The sequence below is a fragment of the Mirounga angustirostris genome, unplaced genomic scaffold (genome assembly GCF_029215605.1).
Source record: "Mirounga angustirostris isolate CCGP_5_RB_7025 unplaced genomic scaffold, mMirAng1.0.hap1 SCAF_10, whole genome shotgun sequence".
NCBI classification, from domain to species: Eukaryota; Metazoa; Chordata; class Mammalia; order Carnivora; family Phocidae; genus Mirounga; species Mirounga angustirostris.
In genome coordinates, this window is record NW_026991718.1 from 78007383 (window position 1) to 78027211 (window position 19829).

General features: G+C 39.0%; 1 protein-coding gene and 1 long non-coding RNA gene across 3 annotated transcripts in view; both read left to right on the forward strand.

Annotated features, from left to right (window-relative positions):
• Positions 1-554: 554 nt before the first annotated feature.
• Positions 555-19829, forward strand: part of EIF5B (eukaryotic translation initiation factor 5B) — a 96251-nt gene continuing 76976 nt past the window's right edge. Inside the window, exon 1 of one of the 2 annotated variants that reach the window (XM_045885165.2) lies at positions 555-793. In XM_045885165.2, the coding sequence (XP_045741121.1) occupies positions 759-793 (35 nt within the window). In that variant the 5' untranslated portion in view covers positions 555-758. The remainder of the gene's footprint in view (positions 794-19829) is intronic. The other variant, XM_045885166.3, reaches the window with a different exon arrangement.
• On the forward strand, positions 10202-15542 carry LOC135361781 (uncharacterized). Its single transcript, XR_010405735.1, has 2 exons — positions 10202-11255; positions 12318-15542. It is a non-coding gene; the product is annotated as an uncharacterized LOC135361781 (long non-coding RNA).

Sequence of the window (19829 nt, forward strand, 5' to 3'; positions counted from 1 at the left end):
AGAGGGGGGAGGGTCAGAGGGAGAAGCGACTCCCCGCTGAACAGGGAGCCCGATGCGGGACTCGATCCAGGGACTCCAGGATCATGACCAGAGCCGAAGGCAGTCACTTAACCAACTGAGCCACCTAGGCGCCACATGGTAATTATTTTTTAGAGACTGAACAGACTTCATAATTCATGGACGTTACTGAGAGTCCCAATTTGTCCTAGATTTATTACCTAGAGTGCCTATCACTGGTTCATTGTGTTTCTTTACTGAACTGCGTGCGGCTGAGAATACAAAGACACAGAGGTGGAAGGAAAGCCCAAGGCTTACCTCTGAGCCGAGCTCCAAAACTCTAAGTTTGCGTTCTCCCCAGAGACGGAGCTGACAAGGGGAATTTTCAGCCTCATTGTCTGTCTCAGGGTTCTAGAACCAGGAAACCCCGCTGTTATCCTTGCGCGGCAGACGCTTGCGGAAAGGGGGCGCTCGGGCTCCCGCCTGGCCGGCTGGTCAACTGGAGACGCTCTACCCGAAGCGCAGCTCTCGATGAGCCGCGCCCTGCGTCCCCACGCCGAGGCGGCGGGGCGATGCGCTTGCGCACTGAGAGCTCACACCATATGTGCCCTGTCCCAGTGCGCGGGTCTGTGGAGAGCCGGGTGCGAGAGGCGGCAGTGCGAGGGGAGCCGAGCCGAAAAGAGACCAAAGTCGGCTGGGGGACAGTGGGTCTGTGAGAGACCGAATAGAGGGGCTGGGGCTACGAGCGCCGCTGACACACGATGGGGAAGAAGCAGAAAAACAAGAGCGAAGACAGGTACCCAGTGACTGGGTCCGCACGGTGGCGTCGGGCGCAGCTCAGTGGTTCGCGCGGGTTTCGCCGGCGCGGGGTGGACCGGGGGTGAGGCTCGCGCCCGGCACCACGAGGCACCGGGCCTGGGTCCAGAATGGGCGGCCTGGGGCCAAGACCCCAGTTCCGGGCGGGCGCGGAGGGCCTCGGCGGCGGGCGGGTTCTTCCAGTCGAGGCTTGGTCCCGCCGCTACCCCTCGCCCGGCCTGGGAAGAGGGATCTCTTGCCTGAGGAGCGGGGCAGTGGTTTTGGGGTTCCCTGCCCTACGGGGAGGGACTCGCGTGGCTTCGCTGGGTCGGGGACAGCCTGGCCAGAGTGGCCCCGGCCAGCGTGAGAGTTGTTTTTGTGGCGCTCTTATTGGCGGGGGTCAGGAAGAGTTCTTTCAGTGCCTTTGTACCTGTGAATACTTGAAGAGAGAGGGGAGTTCGAATGAGAGTGTACCTACAGCTCGGTTTTTTAAACTCAGAGCCGCTCAGGTGAGTTGGAGTTACAGGGAGGTGTTTAATAGGTAACCCCCTCTTAACCTCATTTAATTTGGTTACAGTTCCCAATTATTTAAGGTCTGGTTGTCCAGACTCCGTGCTTTTCGCTTTCCTTCTTCCGGCCCGTCTTTTGGTGATTTCTTTGCTCTTTAGCACCTCCCCTTAAGAAAGGAGGAGGAGACGAAACCAACCAACCAGGGTCTCCCCTTTCTAACCACTTGAAAGGCTTTTGGGGGGAAGGAGTGTACGGGTGTATGTGGAGTTACGTACCCCGAGATTTTTGCAACATTTCCGTATGTCACATTCTATTGAATCCTCTTACTTTTCTCATTCAAAGTTTACTCCCTGGGAGTGAACATCTGTTACATTTCACCTTTGTAAACCACTCACCAAACTTAGTTCAAATACTAGGGGAGAGTAAGGTAAATTAAAAAAACAAAACAAAACAAAAACCAAAAGCAACAACCTCTGATAGTTCATTTTGACTTAAAATGGGTACCAGGTCTTGAAGTTAAAGTAAGATTACTAATTATAATTCCTGGATTGTTTGCTCACCTGACACCACTGATGAGTGGAATTAAAAGACACCAAGGTGAGTCTTGTATTTCAGCTACAAATCTATTGGAAGAAGTTAATTGGCTTGCAGACTAGAACTTGTTAATCAGACCAGGTTAATGAGAGAAAATAAGCAGACTTCTGGGTGACTTAGTGGGACAAAAATTTCTCTGCTTTTGGCAGGATGCTTTGACACATAGGATACATTTTTATTCCAACCGTGTACAAAAAGTAGATGAGTATAATAAAGCTTTGTATACTAATTAGCGGGTTTCAACCGTGGTTATCACATGACCATTCGTGTCTGTTCACCTGCTAAGATATTTTAAAGCCATCTCAATCTTCATGTGTTAATCCTTCAGGTGTATCTGAAAGACAAATACTTGAGGGAAAAAGCAACTGCAGATACATCAAGCCTAAGGAATATTAAGAAGGATTTCTTTTTTTTTTTTTTTTAGAGATTTTATTTTTATTTATTTGAGAGAGAGAGAATGAGAGAGAGAGAACACCTGAGAGGGGATAGGGTCAGAGGATGAAGCAGACTCCCTGCCGAGCAGGAAGCCCGATGCGGGACTCGATCCCGGGACTCCGGGATCATGACCCGAGCCGAAGGCAGTCGCTTAACCAACTGAGCCACCCAGGCGCCCCAAAGGATTTCTTAAATATTATTGACTATCCACTCAGTTTTCTAATTTCATTGTCTTATTTTTAAAAAAAAAACATTTTTTTTTTTTTTTGCACTTGGTTGGTTTGGTTCAGGATTACGGAAGTCCCGTTCTTTAGATTAAAAAAAAAAAAATACATGTATACGTTATACTTACGTCTTTTGCTTTCTAAGCTCTTTCATAATGGAATAAAGCTGTTCAGAGGGGAGATACTTACTCTTGTTTATTTTTAGAAAAAAGTGAGTGTTTCTTACTGATTCATAAAGATTTTGGTGAGTGATGTAAAGTGCAAACACTGGAGCCTGTTGTTAAATGATTGGTTTAGTAGTATAGAAAGAATGCTACTACTGGTTTTTTACCCCCGCAGACTAATCTGTGGTCTTACATTTTGGCTCATTTTTTTTTTAAGATTTTATTTATTTATTTATTTATTTGACAGAGAGAGACACACCCAGAGAGGGAACACAAGCCGGGGGAGTGGGAGAGGGAGAAGCAGGCTTCCCGCGGAGTAGGGAGCCCGTTTTGGGGCTCGATCCCAGGATCCTGGGATCATGACCTGAGCCGAAGGCAGCTTAACGACTGAGCCACCCAGGCGCCCCATATTTTGGCTCATTTTGAAGGGAAAGTGGTAGCAATGTAATTGAAAACTTATTTTCTCATATGCCAATGTCAAGTTTTTTTGTTTTTTTTTTTTTCAAGTGCTTCATGGACTCCTTTGCTTGAATGCCTTTCAGATAATGTCTAAGAAATCCCAGGGTTTTGCATAGGTCTGCCTTTGACTGGAACTACTTGGCCTTTTTACTTTGGCATTCTTTGTGAGATGTTTTGGAAGGTAGGAGGACAGGGAAGATATTTGGGGGTGAGGAGTGAGGAGGGTAGCAGGGAAGTTCCACTACTTGTGAATTAGTTTGCTTTGACCTTCTGTATATTTAAATACAATTTCTTCAAGGATTTTTTACATATTTGTAGAAGAAACAAAAACATACACTGGGAAGAAAGTCTAGAAAGAGAGCCCTATTTTAGGATTAATATTCTTGTTTGTGTAAAATGAGATATTTATCTGGTTTTATTCTCTTGTATAAAGATCCCCACTTGTAAAGATTGTACATTCATCCCACCACCCCTTCCCTTTCAAGCTATGCTAAGCTGAACATGTTTCTGGCCAGGTAGAACTGGGTGAGAAATTAGCAGCTGCTTATTAGTTATCAAGATACAGGGAATTGAGTCACTTTTCTGGTTGGAAAGAACAAAAAATACTTTATTGTTTTGATCCTTACTTCCTTATATTTAATCCTTATTTTAACTTCTCAGCCACTCAGTGTTCATTTAAAATTAGGTTTTATTTCATCTGAGTATCTGATTTTATTTGGGTATCAAATACTTTGTTACATCAGTGACTTTTGTTTAAAAACTGAGTTCTCAAATTTTGTTCTCATTCTGAGAAAGAGATTTTTATAAGACATTCAGCAAGTTTTCCTGTCTTTTTTCAGTTGACTGGAGAAACTCTTGATGAGATAAGGGCTAGGATTCAATATCTGTAGGTAATACAAAATATAAGGTCACAGTCAATTCTCACAGTCATCGGTTTACATAATGGGACCTTATGGGATCTTGTGTGTTCTAGTGATGTCCTACTATTTCCGTTTACACAATATGATTGATCTCTCTCTTTTTTTTATTATTATGTTAATCACCATACATTACATCATTAGTTTTTGATGTAGTGTTCCATGATTCATTGTTTGCGTATAACACCCAGTGCTCCATGCAGAACGTGCCCTCTTTAATACCCATCACCAGGCTAACCCATCCTCCCACCCCCTCCCCTCTAGAACCCCCAGTTTGTTTTTCAGAGTCCATTGTCTCTCATGGTTTGTCTCCCCCTCCGATTTCCCCCCCTTCATTCTTCCCCTCCTGCTATCGTCTTTTTTTTTTTAACCTATAATGTATTAAAACAAACAAACAAACAAACAAAAAAAACATATGTATTATTTGTTTCAGAGGTACAGATCTGTGATTCAACAGTCTTACACAATTCACAGTGCTCACCATAGCACATACCCTCCCCAATGTCTATCACCCAGCCACCCCATCCCTCCCACCCCCACCACTCCAACAACCCTCAGTTTATTTCCTGAGATTAAGAATTTCTCATATCAGTGAGATCATATGATACATGTCTTTCTCTGATTGACTTATTTTGCTCAGCATGACACCCTCCAGTTCCATCCACGTTGTTGCAAATGGCAAGATTTCATTCCTTTTGATGGCTGCATAATATTCCATTGTATGATTGATGTTCTCTTACTGATGAGTGTAGAGAAGAAAAGGATCTAGGTTATTTCATTTTTCACAGCCTCCAGTTCTTTATTCTGGTCCCTTTTTTGTTTGTTTGATCCCTTAAGTGTGGTAGTTCTGTTTTTCAGATTATAAGGAAGTTGGTGTGTCACCTTAATAGGATTAATATCCCCCCCCCCAAAAAAAACACAAAAGGATACAGAGGGAAGGAAGATAATTATTTCATCTCTCACCATCAACTATCATTGAGGTGGGGATGTCATTCAGGACCTAGAAGGTCTTTCAGGATTCCGTAGAGTTCTAGGGTATGTTCAGCATTAGGTTATTTTTTGCTGTGGTTCTCTCTACCAGCAGTGAACCAGTATAGTGACTCCACTATTCTTTGTTTTAACTCAGATATTGTTCCTATCATTACTGGCAAATTCCCTGGTTTCTTGAGAGTTCTAGCTATTTCTCAGACAGTTGCCTAACCTTTAGATGGTTAGGAGCCTGCCCGGAAGAAGCTCTGAGTGTAGCAGGTAGTCCAGAGCTTTCCAGAGAGGGAGTTGGCCAAGTGGCATATAGTCTAGCTCAACAAAGGAATTTATTTCTCATTTGTATATACTTGAATTAGTAATAAAAAAACGCCCTTCTGTCTGCATGTATTAGATCAAAAAAGAAAAAAGATGTGTATAATCCAAGAGTTCTCTTGGTTTAGCTTGTTCCTGTACTAATACTTTAGGAAATTAGTATGTGGAGGGAGAAGAGAAGTCCTAGTTTGCCATAAATGAACAAGAAAGCAGATGATAAACTTGTTGTTAGCTTATAGTAACTTTACCTTCTGTAGTGGTGATCTCTGGGGAGCTGATGCAGCTATTTTTGATGTTGCTTGCCCACTAATTGTGCTTTATTCATCTAAGTTTCTTCCATTCTTGCATTTGATCTGTAAGGTGAGCAAAGCATTGTGTAACTGAAGAACTGAGTGTCAGTGGTTAGGGTAGAATAGCAGTTCTCAAACTTTGGTCCTACCACCCCTTTACATTCTTTACTAAGGAACCAAAAAGGTTTTTGTTTTTGTGAGTTATATGGATACTTACTGTATTACAAATTAAAAGTTCTTAAAGTAGTTATTAATTTCAAAATAAAACTAGGGGCTCCTGGCTGGTTCAGTTGGTAGAGCATCCAGCTCTTGATCTTGGGGTTGTAAGTTCAAGCCCCACCTTGGGCAAAGAGTTTACTTAAAATAAATTTAAAAAACTAATAGACATGTTACATATTAACATAAATAGCGTTGTTAAGTAATCGTTTATAAAAAATAATGAGAAGACTGATATTATTAAACAGTTTTGCAAACCTCCTTACTGTCTGGCTTAGTAGAAGAGAACTTGATTCTCCTTTGTGCATTCAGTGTTGTAGCAGTATCACATCATGTGACTTCTGGAAAACTCCACTCTACAGTTGTGAGAAGATGAGAATGAAAAAGTCTCATAGCCTCCTAGTATTATTTTGAAAATACTTTTGATCTCTTGAATTAGTTTAGACCCCCTGAACAGGTCTTGGGGACTACTTTGAGCTGATTTAGGGATTCCTAAACTAGATTTGGGTCTTTTGTGAGATAATTTCCAAGCTCTTTGTCATTAATGTTTGTCTAACAGATAATAGAAATGCTTAAGAAATACTCAAGGACAACTTAAGACATCTGTGGTTGTGTTCATGCTCTTGATATTTTATCCACTTAAGATTCTCTTTTTCAGGGGCGCCTGGGTGGCTCAGTCGTTAAGCGTCTGCCTTCAGCTCAGGTCATGATCCCAGGTCCTGGGATCGAGCCCCACATCGGAGTCCCTGCTCAGCGGGAAGCCTGCTGCTCCCTCTCCCACTCCTCCTGCTTGTATTCCCTCTCTCGCTGTCTCTGTCAGATAAATAAATAAAATCTTAAAAAAAAAAAGATTCTCTTTTTTAATGTAGTAAGGTGAATTTATCAAGTTCTATTAAAAATCTTTTGGGATTGATTTTAATTGGGAATCCCATTAAGTTTTTAGAATATTTAGTACAGTTGTCATCATTGTGGTATCACATATGATTCAAGATATTGTCTGCTTAATCACTTAATTGCCAAGTGTTGTTTTAGATGCTCAAAATATAGTGGTAAACAAATCACTAATAAGACATACTTCTCTATTTGGCTAATTGTAGATCAGTAAAATTTTATTTTTTTCATTTGAGTCTTTAGAATATTTCTTGTCTGGCTTATTCCTAGGTATCTTATAGTTTGGTTGCTGTTAATATAGTAATTTTTCTTTTTTGCTTAATAAGAAAACTTTTAAGATGGTTATCTTGTGTCCACCTTAGTGAACTCTTACTAGAATAGATGTGTAAAGGGTGAGGACTAAATTGTGATTAGATTATTAGTTTGTGATAATAGGTAAATAGTAAAAAGGGGGAGAGCAGGGAGAAAAAGACATTACAGGAGCATTCAAATGTCTTAGTTAGTGACACCCAAATGACTCCTTTTTCTCTTTCTGATTTATGCCCTGTGACAAATATGAACTGTTGAGAAAGTCCAAAATATACAGGTATTTTGAACGCTTATTAAACAGTATTGAAGTAATCACAGTAACACAGCCTGTCCTAGCAGTAACCACAGTATTTATATAATTTTAATGAAAATACTTAATGTAGAACCAATAACCATGTTGTAATTAATTTGAGAATCTAGGAGGAAGGGAAAAGTATAGAGATTTAAGAAATATAATATATAGAAGAGGAAAGTGGGGTTTAACATAATAATGTGCTTGAAGTTTAGAACCTCTCAGCTATTAAGCCAAATCCAACTCTGGAACCTGTGGCTTTTCACTGTGGTATACTAGTTGATTTAAGAAATGTTGATATTCCAAAATACAGACTTTCCAAAGAAAAATTAATATCTGCATAGGATCTTTACTGGTGAAAGAACTATTAAAGATTAAGAACTCAAACAAGGAGGGAGAATAGAAAAATGACAGCCACTGTCTGTAGGTCAATCAGTGCCAAAATTTCTTTAAAGAATTTCTTTCTCCCTTAACCAATTTAATTATGTAACTGCTTGTCTTTCTGTTTAAAATGAAAGCAATGAAGATAGAATGGTTTAGTCCTTCCCATCAGACATGGTATATAAAATTTCAGATATGTTCTTTCAGAGGAATCTCTATTTTTCACCAGGTAGCAGTTATTTTTTAGAATAATTGGTTATCACTCCTCCTTTTGGTGATAGAAATATACTTTCCACTGAAATATAAAATGTTTGTTTGGCTTTTCTATTTCTGAAACTTTATTCAAACCATAAACTTTAGATACCAGTCCCTAAAAATACAGTTGAGTACTGTTTTAAGTCAAATTTATGTCATTAGGTTTCAGGTACTGAGCTTTGGTGAAGCTAAGAGGTATGACTGATGATATTGTAGTTGGCATTTCTTGTAAGTCTAGAATCATGTTCTAAGATTCTATTATAGGAATATACTACATTTTATTTACCCATTCATCAGTTGATGGACATTGGGGTGGTTCTACTTTTTGGCTGTTATGAATCATACTGCTGTAAAAATACCTATACAGGTTTTTGTGTGGACATATGTTTTCAGTTCTTGGGGTTTATACCTAGGAGTGAAATTGTTGGGTCATAGGGTAATATATAGTTTAACTTCTTCAGAAACTGCCAGGCAGTTTCACTTTTTTCAGGAACTGCTAAAGCTTCTGCTCCATTTTACATTCCAGTCAACAATGTGTATTAGAATTCCAGTTTCTCCACATCTTCATCAACACTTATCATCTGACTTTTTGAATTATAGCCATTCTAGTAGGTATGAAGTGGTGTCTTCCTGGGATTTTAGTTTGCATTCCATGATGGCCTAAGATGTTGAGTATGTCCTCATATGTTTATTGGACGTTTGTATATCTTGTTTGGAGAACTGACTATTCAGATCCTTTGCCTATTTTTGAATTGACTTCTTTATTCTTGAGGAATGACTTCTTTTTTTTTTTTTTTAAAGATTTTATTTATTTATTTGAGAGAGAGAATGAGAGACAGCACGAGAGGGAAGAGGGTCAGAGGGAGAAGCAGACCCCCCACCGACCTTTCTTTTTCTTTCTTTCTGTTTCTTTTCTCCTCTCTCTCTCTTTATTTAAAGATTTTAAGTAATCTCTACACCCAATGTGGGGCTTAAACTCAAAACCCTGAGATCAAGAGTTGCATGCTCTACTGACTGAGCCAGCCTGGTGCCCCTGTCCTTTCACTTTCTTTCCTTTTTTTTTTTTTTTTTTTTAAGATTTTATTTATTTGACAGAGAGACACAGCGAGAGAGGGAATACAAGCAGGGGGAGTGGGAGAGGGAGAAGCAGATTCCCCACCGAGCAGGGAGCCCGACGCAGGGCTCAATCCCAGGACCCTGGGATCATGACCCGAGCCGAAGGCAGACGCTTAACGACTGAGCCACCCAGGCGCCCCAGTCCTTTCACTTTGTTGATGGTGTCCTTTGTAGCACAAAAGTTTCTATTTTTTTTAAATTAAGATGTATTATTTGTTGCAGGGGTACAGGTCTGTGATTCATCAGTCTTACGCAATTCACAGCACTCACCATAGCACATACCCTCCCCAATGTCCATCCAAAAGTGTCTAATTTTGATGATGTATGATTTATCTATTTTTTCTTTGGTTGCATGTGATCTAAGAAACTATCACCAAATCCAAAGTCATGAAGATAACTTAATATTAACTAAATATTAATATTTGTGTACAGGTATTTTTCTTTCCAGTGGCTTTATAGTTTTAGCTCTTACAGTTAGATGTTTGAGCTAATTTGAGTTACTTTTTGTTTATTCTGTGAGGTAGGGATCCATCTTCATTTTTTTACATGTAGATATCCAGCCGTCCCAGCACCATTTTTAAAAAAGGCTTTTCTTTTTAATTCCTTGTCAAAATCAATTGACCATATATATAGGGGTTTATTTCTGGGCTCTCAATATTGTTCCATAGATCTTTGTGTCTTTATGGCAGTACCACACTGTCTTGATTGCTGTAGTTTTGTAGTAAGTTTACAGATTGGAAAGTGATTTTTCTAACTTCTTTTTGAGATGGTTTTGGCTATTCTGTGTCCCTTATATTTCCATACAGACGTTAGGAAACACTTTACAATTTCTGCAACAAAAAAGAAGGCAGTTGGGATTTTGATTGGGATTGCATTTCATTTGTAGATCAATTTTGGGAGTATTGCCAATATTATGCCTTCTGATCCATGAATGCAGGATGTCTTTCCACTTATTAGGTCTTCAGGTTCAGCGATTTTTTTTTTTTTTTTTTTTTGGTTACAGTTTTTAGAGTACAATGTTTGCAGTTCTTTTAAAAAAATTATTCCTAAGTATTTAATTCTTTTGTACACTATTGCAAATGGGATTCGTTTCTTAAGTTCATTTTCAGATTGTTCATTACTAGTGCATAGTTTAAATACAATTAATTTTTGTATATTGATTTTTTATCCTGCAATCACACACCCTCATTTATTAACTCTAATGATCTTGTGTGTGTGTTGATTCTGTGGACACGATCATGTCATCTGCAAGTTCAGATGGTTTCTACCTTTTCCAATCTAAATGTCTTTTGCTTCTTTGTCTTGCTGAAAGCTCTGGCTAGATTGTGCAGTACAATGTTGACTAGAAATGGGGAGAGTAGACATTCTTGTCTTGTTTCTGATCTTAAGGGGGAAAAGCTTTCAGTATTTACCCATTAGGTATGATGTTAACTATGTTTTGCCGAGATGCCCTTTTCCAGGTTGAGGAATTTCATTCTCTTCCTAGTTTGTAGTGTTTTTACCATGAAAAAAGTGTTGGATTTTGTTGAATGCTGTTTCTTCATCTACTGAGATGATCACATGGTTTTCTCTTTTTTTTCTGTTTACGTATGTTGTATGTTGAATCATCCTTGCTATTTTGGGATAGATCCCACATGGTGTATAATTCTTATGTTTTTGGATTTGGTTTCCTAGTGTTTTGTTGAGCATTCCATTTTTTCCCTTTTAACCTTTCTATGTAGCTCTTTTGGGTCTGTCTTTCAGTAAACAGTGTTAACATTGAATTTTTATAATAGGACTTGATACCCTATCTTTGAAGGTTTAAAGTCACTTATATTGCTTGTATTAATTATATATTTGACCTTACTTCAGACCTCTATTTTGTCTTCATTTGTACCAGTTCTGCCGTGCTTTATTTCTATTTTCTTCCTTTTATCCTGGGTTAGAATTTATACATGCTATTCTTTTTTTTTTTTTTAAGATTTTATTTATTAGAGAGCACAAGCAGGAGGAGTGGGAGAGGGAGAAGCAGATTCCCCACTGAGCAGGGAGCCTGATGCAGGGCTCAATTCCAGGACCCTGGGATCATGACCTGCGCCAAAGGCAGACGCTTAACCGACTGAGCCACCCAGGTGCCCCTGTTCTTATTTTTAAAAGTGGTTAGATTTGAAATTTTACTTTGCAAAGTCAGTATTTAATGCTCCATAAAACAGTACAAGGACAGTCATGCAACTGTCCAGTATTTTCATTTTATTTTATAATCCTTCACTCAGGTTGGTGACCTTTTACTTAAAGTTGGATACTACTTAAATGCCAGGACTGAACCTAGAAAAAAAATAAGCACGTACTCAGTGGATTTTCAGTTTTCAAGAATTTAAGTCAAAATAATGAAAAGCGATTTCCTTTTTTAGGCATATAAATAGCTAAGAGTCTTAAAGGAATGAAATGTTGGGAAGGCATTTCCTTCCCAGACTCCAGAAATTACGAGACAGAGTAGTAGGCTCCTGATTCATTCCAAAGTTTACTTTCTGTTTATGCAAGTTTGTAATTTTTTTAAATATAGAAATTTAACTGTTTAATATAAAAATTTCAAGCACTCAGAAAAGTTGAAGGAATAGTATAACGAACCCCCATACACTCATCACCTAGATTTAATCATTGCTAGTATTTTGTCCCCATTTTTGTTATATGAACTTTATTTTATAAATACCCTGGCATTTTCTCCCTAAATGTTTTTTTATACAACCACAATAACCCTTATCCCACCTAGTGCAGTTAACACAAATTCTTTAATATTTAATATTCAGTCCATATATCAAATTTCTAGCTGCACAGTGGCTTTTCACAGTGTGTTCAGACCAGGTTGCAGACAAGGTTCACACTGCATTTCATTGTGGTGTAGCTTATAATTTTTAAAATTCACACTTCGTTATAGGTATCTGGCTAAAATTATTTTTTTCTGTGTAATATTTTCTTCATGCTCTCACTGAACTTACTTAGAATTATCAAAATTTGGTTATCTCAGCTTCTTGGTAATATGAAGGGGAATTATTAGACTTATAAGTGGTAACTGCATTCTTTGCTGTTTGGTTTAAAGACAAAATTGTTTTGCAAGCCTACAAACTTAACTACTACTAAATGATGAATAAAGTGTTAAGTTATATTAACTTGCTTTTTTTTTTTTTTTTTTTAAGATTTCTATTTATTTATTCATGAGAGAGAGAGAGAGGCAGAGGGAGAAGCAGGCTCCCAAGGAGCAGGGAACCCGATGTGGGACTCGATCCCAGCACCCCGGGATCATGACCTGAGCCGAAGGCAGACGCTTAACCATCTGAACCACCCAGGCGCCCTAACTTGCTCTTATTGATATGAAATATGTAATCAATTTTGTGAAATTTTTTTGAGGTGAAATTCACATAACATAAAATTAACTATTTTAATTATGTGATTCTGTGGTATTTAATACATTCACAGTGTTATGCAGTCTCTTCTATCTAGTTCCAAAATATTTCATCTCCTTCAAAGGAGATCCTGTACCCATTAGCAGTCACTCCCCATTTCCCCATTCTGTGAGTCCCTGGCAACCACTAATGCATTTTATGTCTTTTGATTGACCCATTCTTGTTATTTCATATAACAGAATCACACATGTATGACCCTTTTTTTTTTTTAAGATGTATTTATTAGAGAGGGAGAGTGTGTGCACATGCAAAATGGGGGAAGGGCAGAGGAAGAGAGAGAATCCCAAGCAGACTCCCACGGGGCCTAGTCTCATGACCCTGAGATCATGACCTGAGCCGAGACCAAGAGTCAGATGCTTAACTGACTGAACCACCCAGGTGCCCCCATATATGACCTTTTATGTCTGGATTCTTTGACGTAGCATAATGTTTTGGAGGTTCTTCCATGTTGTTGAATGTATCAGTACTTCATTTTGTTTTTATAGCTGAATAATATTGTGTGTATATATGCCACATAATGTTCATTTATCCAGTGATGGACATTTTGATTGTTTCCACCTTTTGGCTACTGTGAAAAGTGCTGCTATGAATATTTGTGTACAGGTATTTGAATCCCTGTTTTCAGTTCTCTTGAGTATATACCTAGGCATGGAATTGGTTTGTGGGTCATATGGCAATTCTATGTTTAACTTTTTCAGGAACCACCAGATTTTTTTTTGAGTGTAGTTGACTCACATTAGTACATTAGTTTCAGGTGTACAGCATAGTGATTGGAGAAGTTTATACATAATGCTACACTCACCACAGGCATAGTTACCATCTATCACCATACATCGTTATTACAGTGTCATTGACTCTATTCCTTATGCTGTTTTTTATTCCTTTGACTTATTCATTCCATAACTGGAAACCTGTATGTCCCACTCCCCTTCACCCATTATGCGCATCCCTCCACCCGCTCCTCTCTGGCAACCATCAGTGTGGTCTCCATATTTACAAGTCTGAGTCTGCTTTTTATTTATTCATTCATGTTTCTTTGTTTTGTTTTGTTTTTAGATTCCATGTGAATGTAATCATAGGGTGTTTGTCTTTCTAAATCTGACTTTTTTCACTTACCATAATACCCTTTAGGTCCATCCATGTTGTCATAAATGGCAAGATCTCATCCTTTTTTATGACTGCATAATGTATCATTGTATATATACACCACATCTTCCTTACCCATTTATCAATGACCACTTGGATTACTTCCGTATCTTGGCTATTATAATGTTGCAGTAAATATTGGGGTGCATATATCTTTTTGAATTCGTGTTTTCATTTTCTTTGAATAAATTTCACATAGTGAAATTACTGGATCATATTGTATTTCTATTTTTAATTTTTTGAGGACCCTCTGTAAATTGCACCAATTTACTTTCCAGAGCGCCTGAGTGGCTCAGTTGGTTAAACGTCTGCCTTTGGGGTCCTGGGATGAAGCCCCCCGTCAGGTCCCTGCTTCTTCTCCCACTCCCCCTGCTTGTGCTCTCTGTCAAATAAATAAAATCTTCAGTAATAAAAAAAAAAAAATCTGGTTTTATTCTTTTACATGTAGCTGGCCAGGTTTCCCAAGACCATTTATTGAATAGACTGTCTTTTCCCCATTGTATATTCTTACCTCCTTTGTCCTAGATTAATTGACCATATAAGTGTTGGTTTATTTCTGGGCTCTATGTTCTGTTCCATTGATCTGTATGTCTGTTTTTGTGCCAGTATCATACTGTTTTGATTACTGTAGCTTTGTAGCATATCATGAAATCAGGGATTGTGATATCTACCTTCCCCCCACTCAAGCTTGCTTTGGCTAGTTGGGGTCTTTTGTAGTTCCATATAAATTTTAGTATTATTCTAGTTTTGTGAAAAATGTTTTTGGAAGAATCACCAAACATTTTACAGTGGCTGCAACATTTTACATTTCCACCAGCAATGTAAAAGGGTTCTAATTCCTTTATATCTTTGCCGGTCCTTTTTTTTTTTTTTTTTTTTAAATAGCCATTGTAGTAGTTGTGAAGTGGTGTCCCATTGTAGTTTTGATTTGCATTTCCCTGGTTACTAATGATGAACATCTTTTTTTATGTATTCACTAAAATTTGTATGTCTTGTTTGGACAAATTCTATGTCAGTTCTTTACTCATTTTTTTTTTTTTTAAAGATTTTATTTATTTATTTGAGACAGAGAGAATGAGAGACAGAGAACATGAGAGGGAGGAGGGTCAGAGGGAGAAGCAGACTCCCTGCCGAGCAGGGAGCCCGATGCGGGACTCGATCCCGGGACTCCAGGATCATGACCTGAGCCGAAGGCAGTTGCTTAACCAACTGAGCCACCCACGCGCCCTCTTTACTCATTTTTAAGTTGTATTTTTAAGGTTGAGTTTTAAGAATTCTTTGTATATTCTGGATACTTAACTCTTCTCAGATATATGATTTGTAAATATTTTCCTCCATTATATGGATTATCCATTGTGTTGATAGTGTCCTTTTTACAAAAAATTTTAATTTTGATGAAGTCTAACTTTCCTTTTGTTTTTCTTTTTTGGTCATTGTTGCTTTTACTTTTGCTATCATAGCTAAGAGTATTGCCAAGTCCAAGGTCATGATGATTCACCTGTATGTTTTCTTCTTAAGAGTTCTATTGTTTTAGCTCTGAAATTTAGGTCTTTAGCCCATTTTGTCAATTTTTGTATATGAAGTCAGGGGTTCAATTTCTCTTATATGTGAATATCTAGTACCAGTACCATTTGTTGAAGAGACTGTTGCTTTCACTGTTGATTGGTGTTGGCACTGCTGTCAAGTTTGTTGACCATGGATGAATGGATTTATTTCTGGAATTTTTATTCCTTTGGTTTTGTTGAGCCTTATGCCAGTACCACCTTGTTTTGATTACAGCAGTGTAAATTTTCTTAAATGAAAAATTTCGAACACATAGAAAAGTAGAATAGTTTAATGAACCCATATGTGTCCATCACTCAGCTTCAAATATTACAGATTGATGGATGCCCTTGTTTCATCTATATTCTACCTGCTCTTTTCTTTCTTCATCATTTTTTAAGATTTTATTATTTTAGAGAGAGAGAGTGTGTGTGCATGTGCCCAAGTAGGGAGAGAGGCAGAGGGAGAGGGACAAAGCAGGCTTTGTGCTGAGCGTGGGGCTTGATCCCACAATCCTGAGATCATGACCTGAGCCGAAATCAGGAGTCGACGCTTAACCAACTGAGCCACCTTCACCCCTTTCCTCATCATTTTGAGACAACCTCAGACATTTGCAAATATTTCAGGAGGTTACCTAATCAGTTACAAAAAAATTTTATATCTTAAATTTTAAATAGTGGAGCATTTCAATTCATTTGGAAAAGTCTTCAGGTAAATGAAATGTCATTGCATTTTTCTCTCAGTGGGATTTTTTAACTGTTTGAATTTGTTTCAGAAAATTCAACTTGGAAGTTCTGTGATCAAAATAAATTCAGTAATTGTTATAGTGGTAGCATGGTTTTTATTAAGCTGCTGTGATGAACCTGCCTTCCCTATTGTATGAAAGGGAAGAAGGCAGGTTGCCATTCCAGAATGGGTTGCCATTCCAGAATAGGGTTTTTTCTTTATTTAATACTGTTAAGAATGTATTACATTTCCTGGTCATTATTCGTTGTAGAAGGTAGGGAGGTGAATTGAACATACAAAAAGGAGTTTTCTCAAAGAATCTTATATTTTAATATAGCAAATAGGGCTATATACAGATGATACAGAGGGGAGATGCAGAGAGAATGTGGAGTTTATTTTAAGTAGGGGAGTGCCACCCTCTAGATCGCAAATTTGCCTCCCCAAATTATTATGTATGTGTCTTTCAAATTCCTTTCTAATTAAAACTGTCCTTAGAGCAGGCCAGATTGGAAGGAACAGCAATGTGCTGTATGTTTTGTCTCAAGTACCAGGGTCAGTGACCAAGAATATCCAAGATCTTCATTTGCTTCTCAGTTGCCTAATAATTCTGTACACAGGTGCAGCCAGACCATTCTACTGATGGTGTTCAGCAAGTTGGTTATTGAGAAGTACCCTCTCCTAAGAGTAGTTCCTTGCATAAAAATTTTGTTAATATCTATTTGGTTATGCTGGGTACTACGCAGAGTATATTAGGTGATTAAAGGACCAGACTTACTTGTACAGAACACAAAGACTACAAGTTCACTTTATTTGAGAGAGAGAGAGCGAATGCGTGTGCAGAGCGAGTGCGTGCGCGCGCACACGCCGGGGGGAGGGTGGGGAGCAGCAGAGGGAGAAGCAGGCTCCCCACTGAGCAGGGAGCCTGATGTGGGGCTCCATCCCAGGACCCCAGGATCATGACCTGAGCTGAAGGCAGATGCTTAACTGACTAAGCCATCCAGGCGCCCCTACAAGTTCACTTTCAATGAGTGTTGAATGTGCTCAATTTGAGCAATTATTTTAGATTATAAATTGTGTCCTTTCTTAAGATACTGATTCAGAATGTTGGCCTAAATTATCTATAGCATCTATATATATCTACAGGCATAATATTAGGTATAAACTTGTATTTCTTATGCAAGTATGAGACCCCAAATTCTCGTATCAAATAGAACTGTAGTATTTTCAAAGTTCAGATTTGCTGCATTGACATGAAAGATAACACCGTGTGTTGTTGATTCTAAATTAGTGCTTCTCAAAGTTTAATGTGCATGTGATTCACTTGTGGATCTTGTTAAAAAGGAGATTTTGATTCATTTAGTCTGGGGTGGGACCTGAGATTTTGCATTTCTAAGAAGGTGATATTGAGGGGCACCTGAGTGGCTCAGTTGTTGGGTGTCTGCCTTCGGCTCAGGTCACGATCCCAGAGTTCTGGGATTGAGCCCCACATCGGGCTCCCTGCTCAGCGGAAGCCTGCTTCTCCCCCCTGCTTGTGTTCCCTCTCTCACTACGTCTCTCTCTGTCAAATAAATAAATAAAATCTTTAAAAAAAAAAAAAAAAAGGTGATATTGATGCTGCTTATCCCGGAGTAATTCTTTGAGTAGCAGATCTAAATAGACCATTGTATTGTGAATATATTGCCTCCTATAATGGACTTCTTCTTCTTTTTTTTTTTTTTAAGATTTTATTTATTTGTTAGAGAAAGTGCACAAGCAAAGGGAGAAGCAGGCTCCCCGCTGAGCAGGGAGCCCAATGCAGGACTTGATCCCAGGACTCTGGGATCATGACCTGAGCCGAAGGCAGATGCTTAACCAACTGAGCCACCCAGGCATCCCTATAATGGACTTCTTTTGAGTTCAGCAAGGGCTCAATTTTTCTAGTAAGTTTTTCAGTTTGAACTGATGATTTTAAGCTTTGTATTATAGCACTTTCTGTTGGCAAAATGTTTACATATTAAGTCTGCTCTGATCTTTTTCATCAGAGTTTGTCAAGTGGAAGTTTGTAAACAAAAGCTTAGGCTGCTATTCTGTCAGAGTACAGCATGATAAGTTGGCCATCTGTATGGTTCTGGCATGTTTATCTTAAATCTTTATTATCAAATTGAAATTAAAAATGGATAAAACAAGTTACTGGAGAGAAATTTTAGACTTCTGAAATCACCCACAATCCTGCATCCCATTCCTCACCCGTACCCCCCTCACCCCCATTGAGGGTGCTCACTCCAAAAAAATGCCTTGGACTGATTTAATAGTTAGACACATTGGAATCGATAATATGTATGAACTTAGATTATGTGTATTTGGGGTTCTGCAAGGTGATGCTTGTGTATGTTCTTGTGCTGTCACTTTAACATATCAGGTATTTAGAAAGTGATGAATTAGGCTGAATTTTGTGGAAGGTAGTAAGATGCATTCTGTTTGCATTGCAGTGTACAATGAAAGCAGCAGTATGGTTTCATATACCTTTTAAAGGTGTCAAAACTTAGTTCGGAAGGAAATTATAAGCTGGGAGGGCTTTATTTTTTTTCCTCCCCCAAGGTATGAATAGGTAGCTCTGAATTAATGGGTTGTAGTATATAAGATAGAACTCCATTGAGGGAGTAGGGAGTGAGTGCTTTTGGGAGTTGCTGGTTGTGCCAGAGATGGGAGCTAATGAGGAGCAATGATTATTGGGCTTTTCCTTCTTTTGTCTTGTTTTTCCTCTTTACATATGTAACTGTTGATGATCAAGGAGTGCTGGGTAAGAAGATGTGGAGACTGGAGAAATGCTAAAAAGCATCCTAGGGATAAGGCAGGACTGGGTTTCTCTGCTTCCCTTACTGCTACTAGCACTGGTAGGATAGAGTTAGGAGTAGAGAATGGGATTTCTCCTTATGCTTTTCCTCTTTTTTGTTATTGTTGATAAGAGCTGGGGAGATGAGGGGCACCTGGGTGGTTCAATCGGTTAAGCATCAGACTCTTGGTTTTGGCTCAGGTCATGATCTTATGGTCCTGGGATCGAGCCCTCATTGGCCTTCATGCGGAGTCTGCTTCAGATTCTCCCTCCCCCATGTTTCTCCCTCCCCGCCGCCACCCCTGCTCATGCCCTCTCTCTCTCTCTCTCTCTCAAATAAATAAAATCTTTAAAAAAAAAAAAGAAAGAAAAGCATTGGGGAGATGAGCAGAAACTGAAGTAAAATGAAAAGGGGTAGCAACAGGGTTATGCAACTGTTCCTTTCCTCAGCATTTCCCTCAGTGCTTCAAGATTATGGTTAATTTACAGTTTTCAACTTGGGGGTGAGTAGAGAGGAAGGAGTGTTGTGTTTGGGATTTTACCTCTTTCCATTGATGTGCTTTCCATTTCTTTAGGCCTTAGTATTGATTAGGAATAGGAAGAATATATAGGTGTCCCAGTTATTTTTGCATCATAACCAGTTATTCCAAACTTAGTGGCTTAAAATAATAAAAATCATTATCTCTTGGTTCTGAGGATTGACTGGACTCCGTTAGGTGGGTCTCACTTGGGGTCTCTCATGTGGTTGCAGATGAATGGTGGCTGTGAGGGAGTCATCTTAAAGCCTTCCTCACTTGGCACTTGACTCACTTCTGGTGGATGATGATAGTAGCTCTTGGTGGGGACTTCAGCTGGAACATCTGTATTTGATCTCTGTGTGGTCTGGACATGCTCATTAGCTTGGCAGTGAGTAACTCAAAAGTCAGGAAGTAGATGCTACCAGGAAAAGGCATGGGCCCAGGAACTATAGCATCATTTCTGCCATAGTCTGTTGATCATTCACACAGCCCCATGTTAAA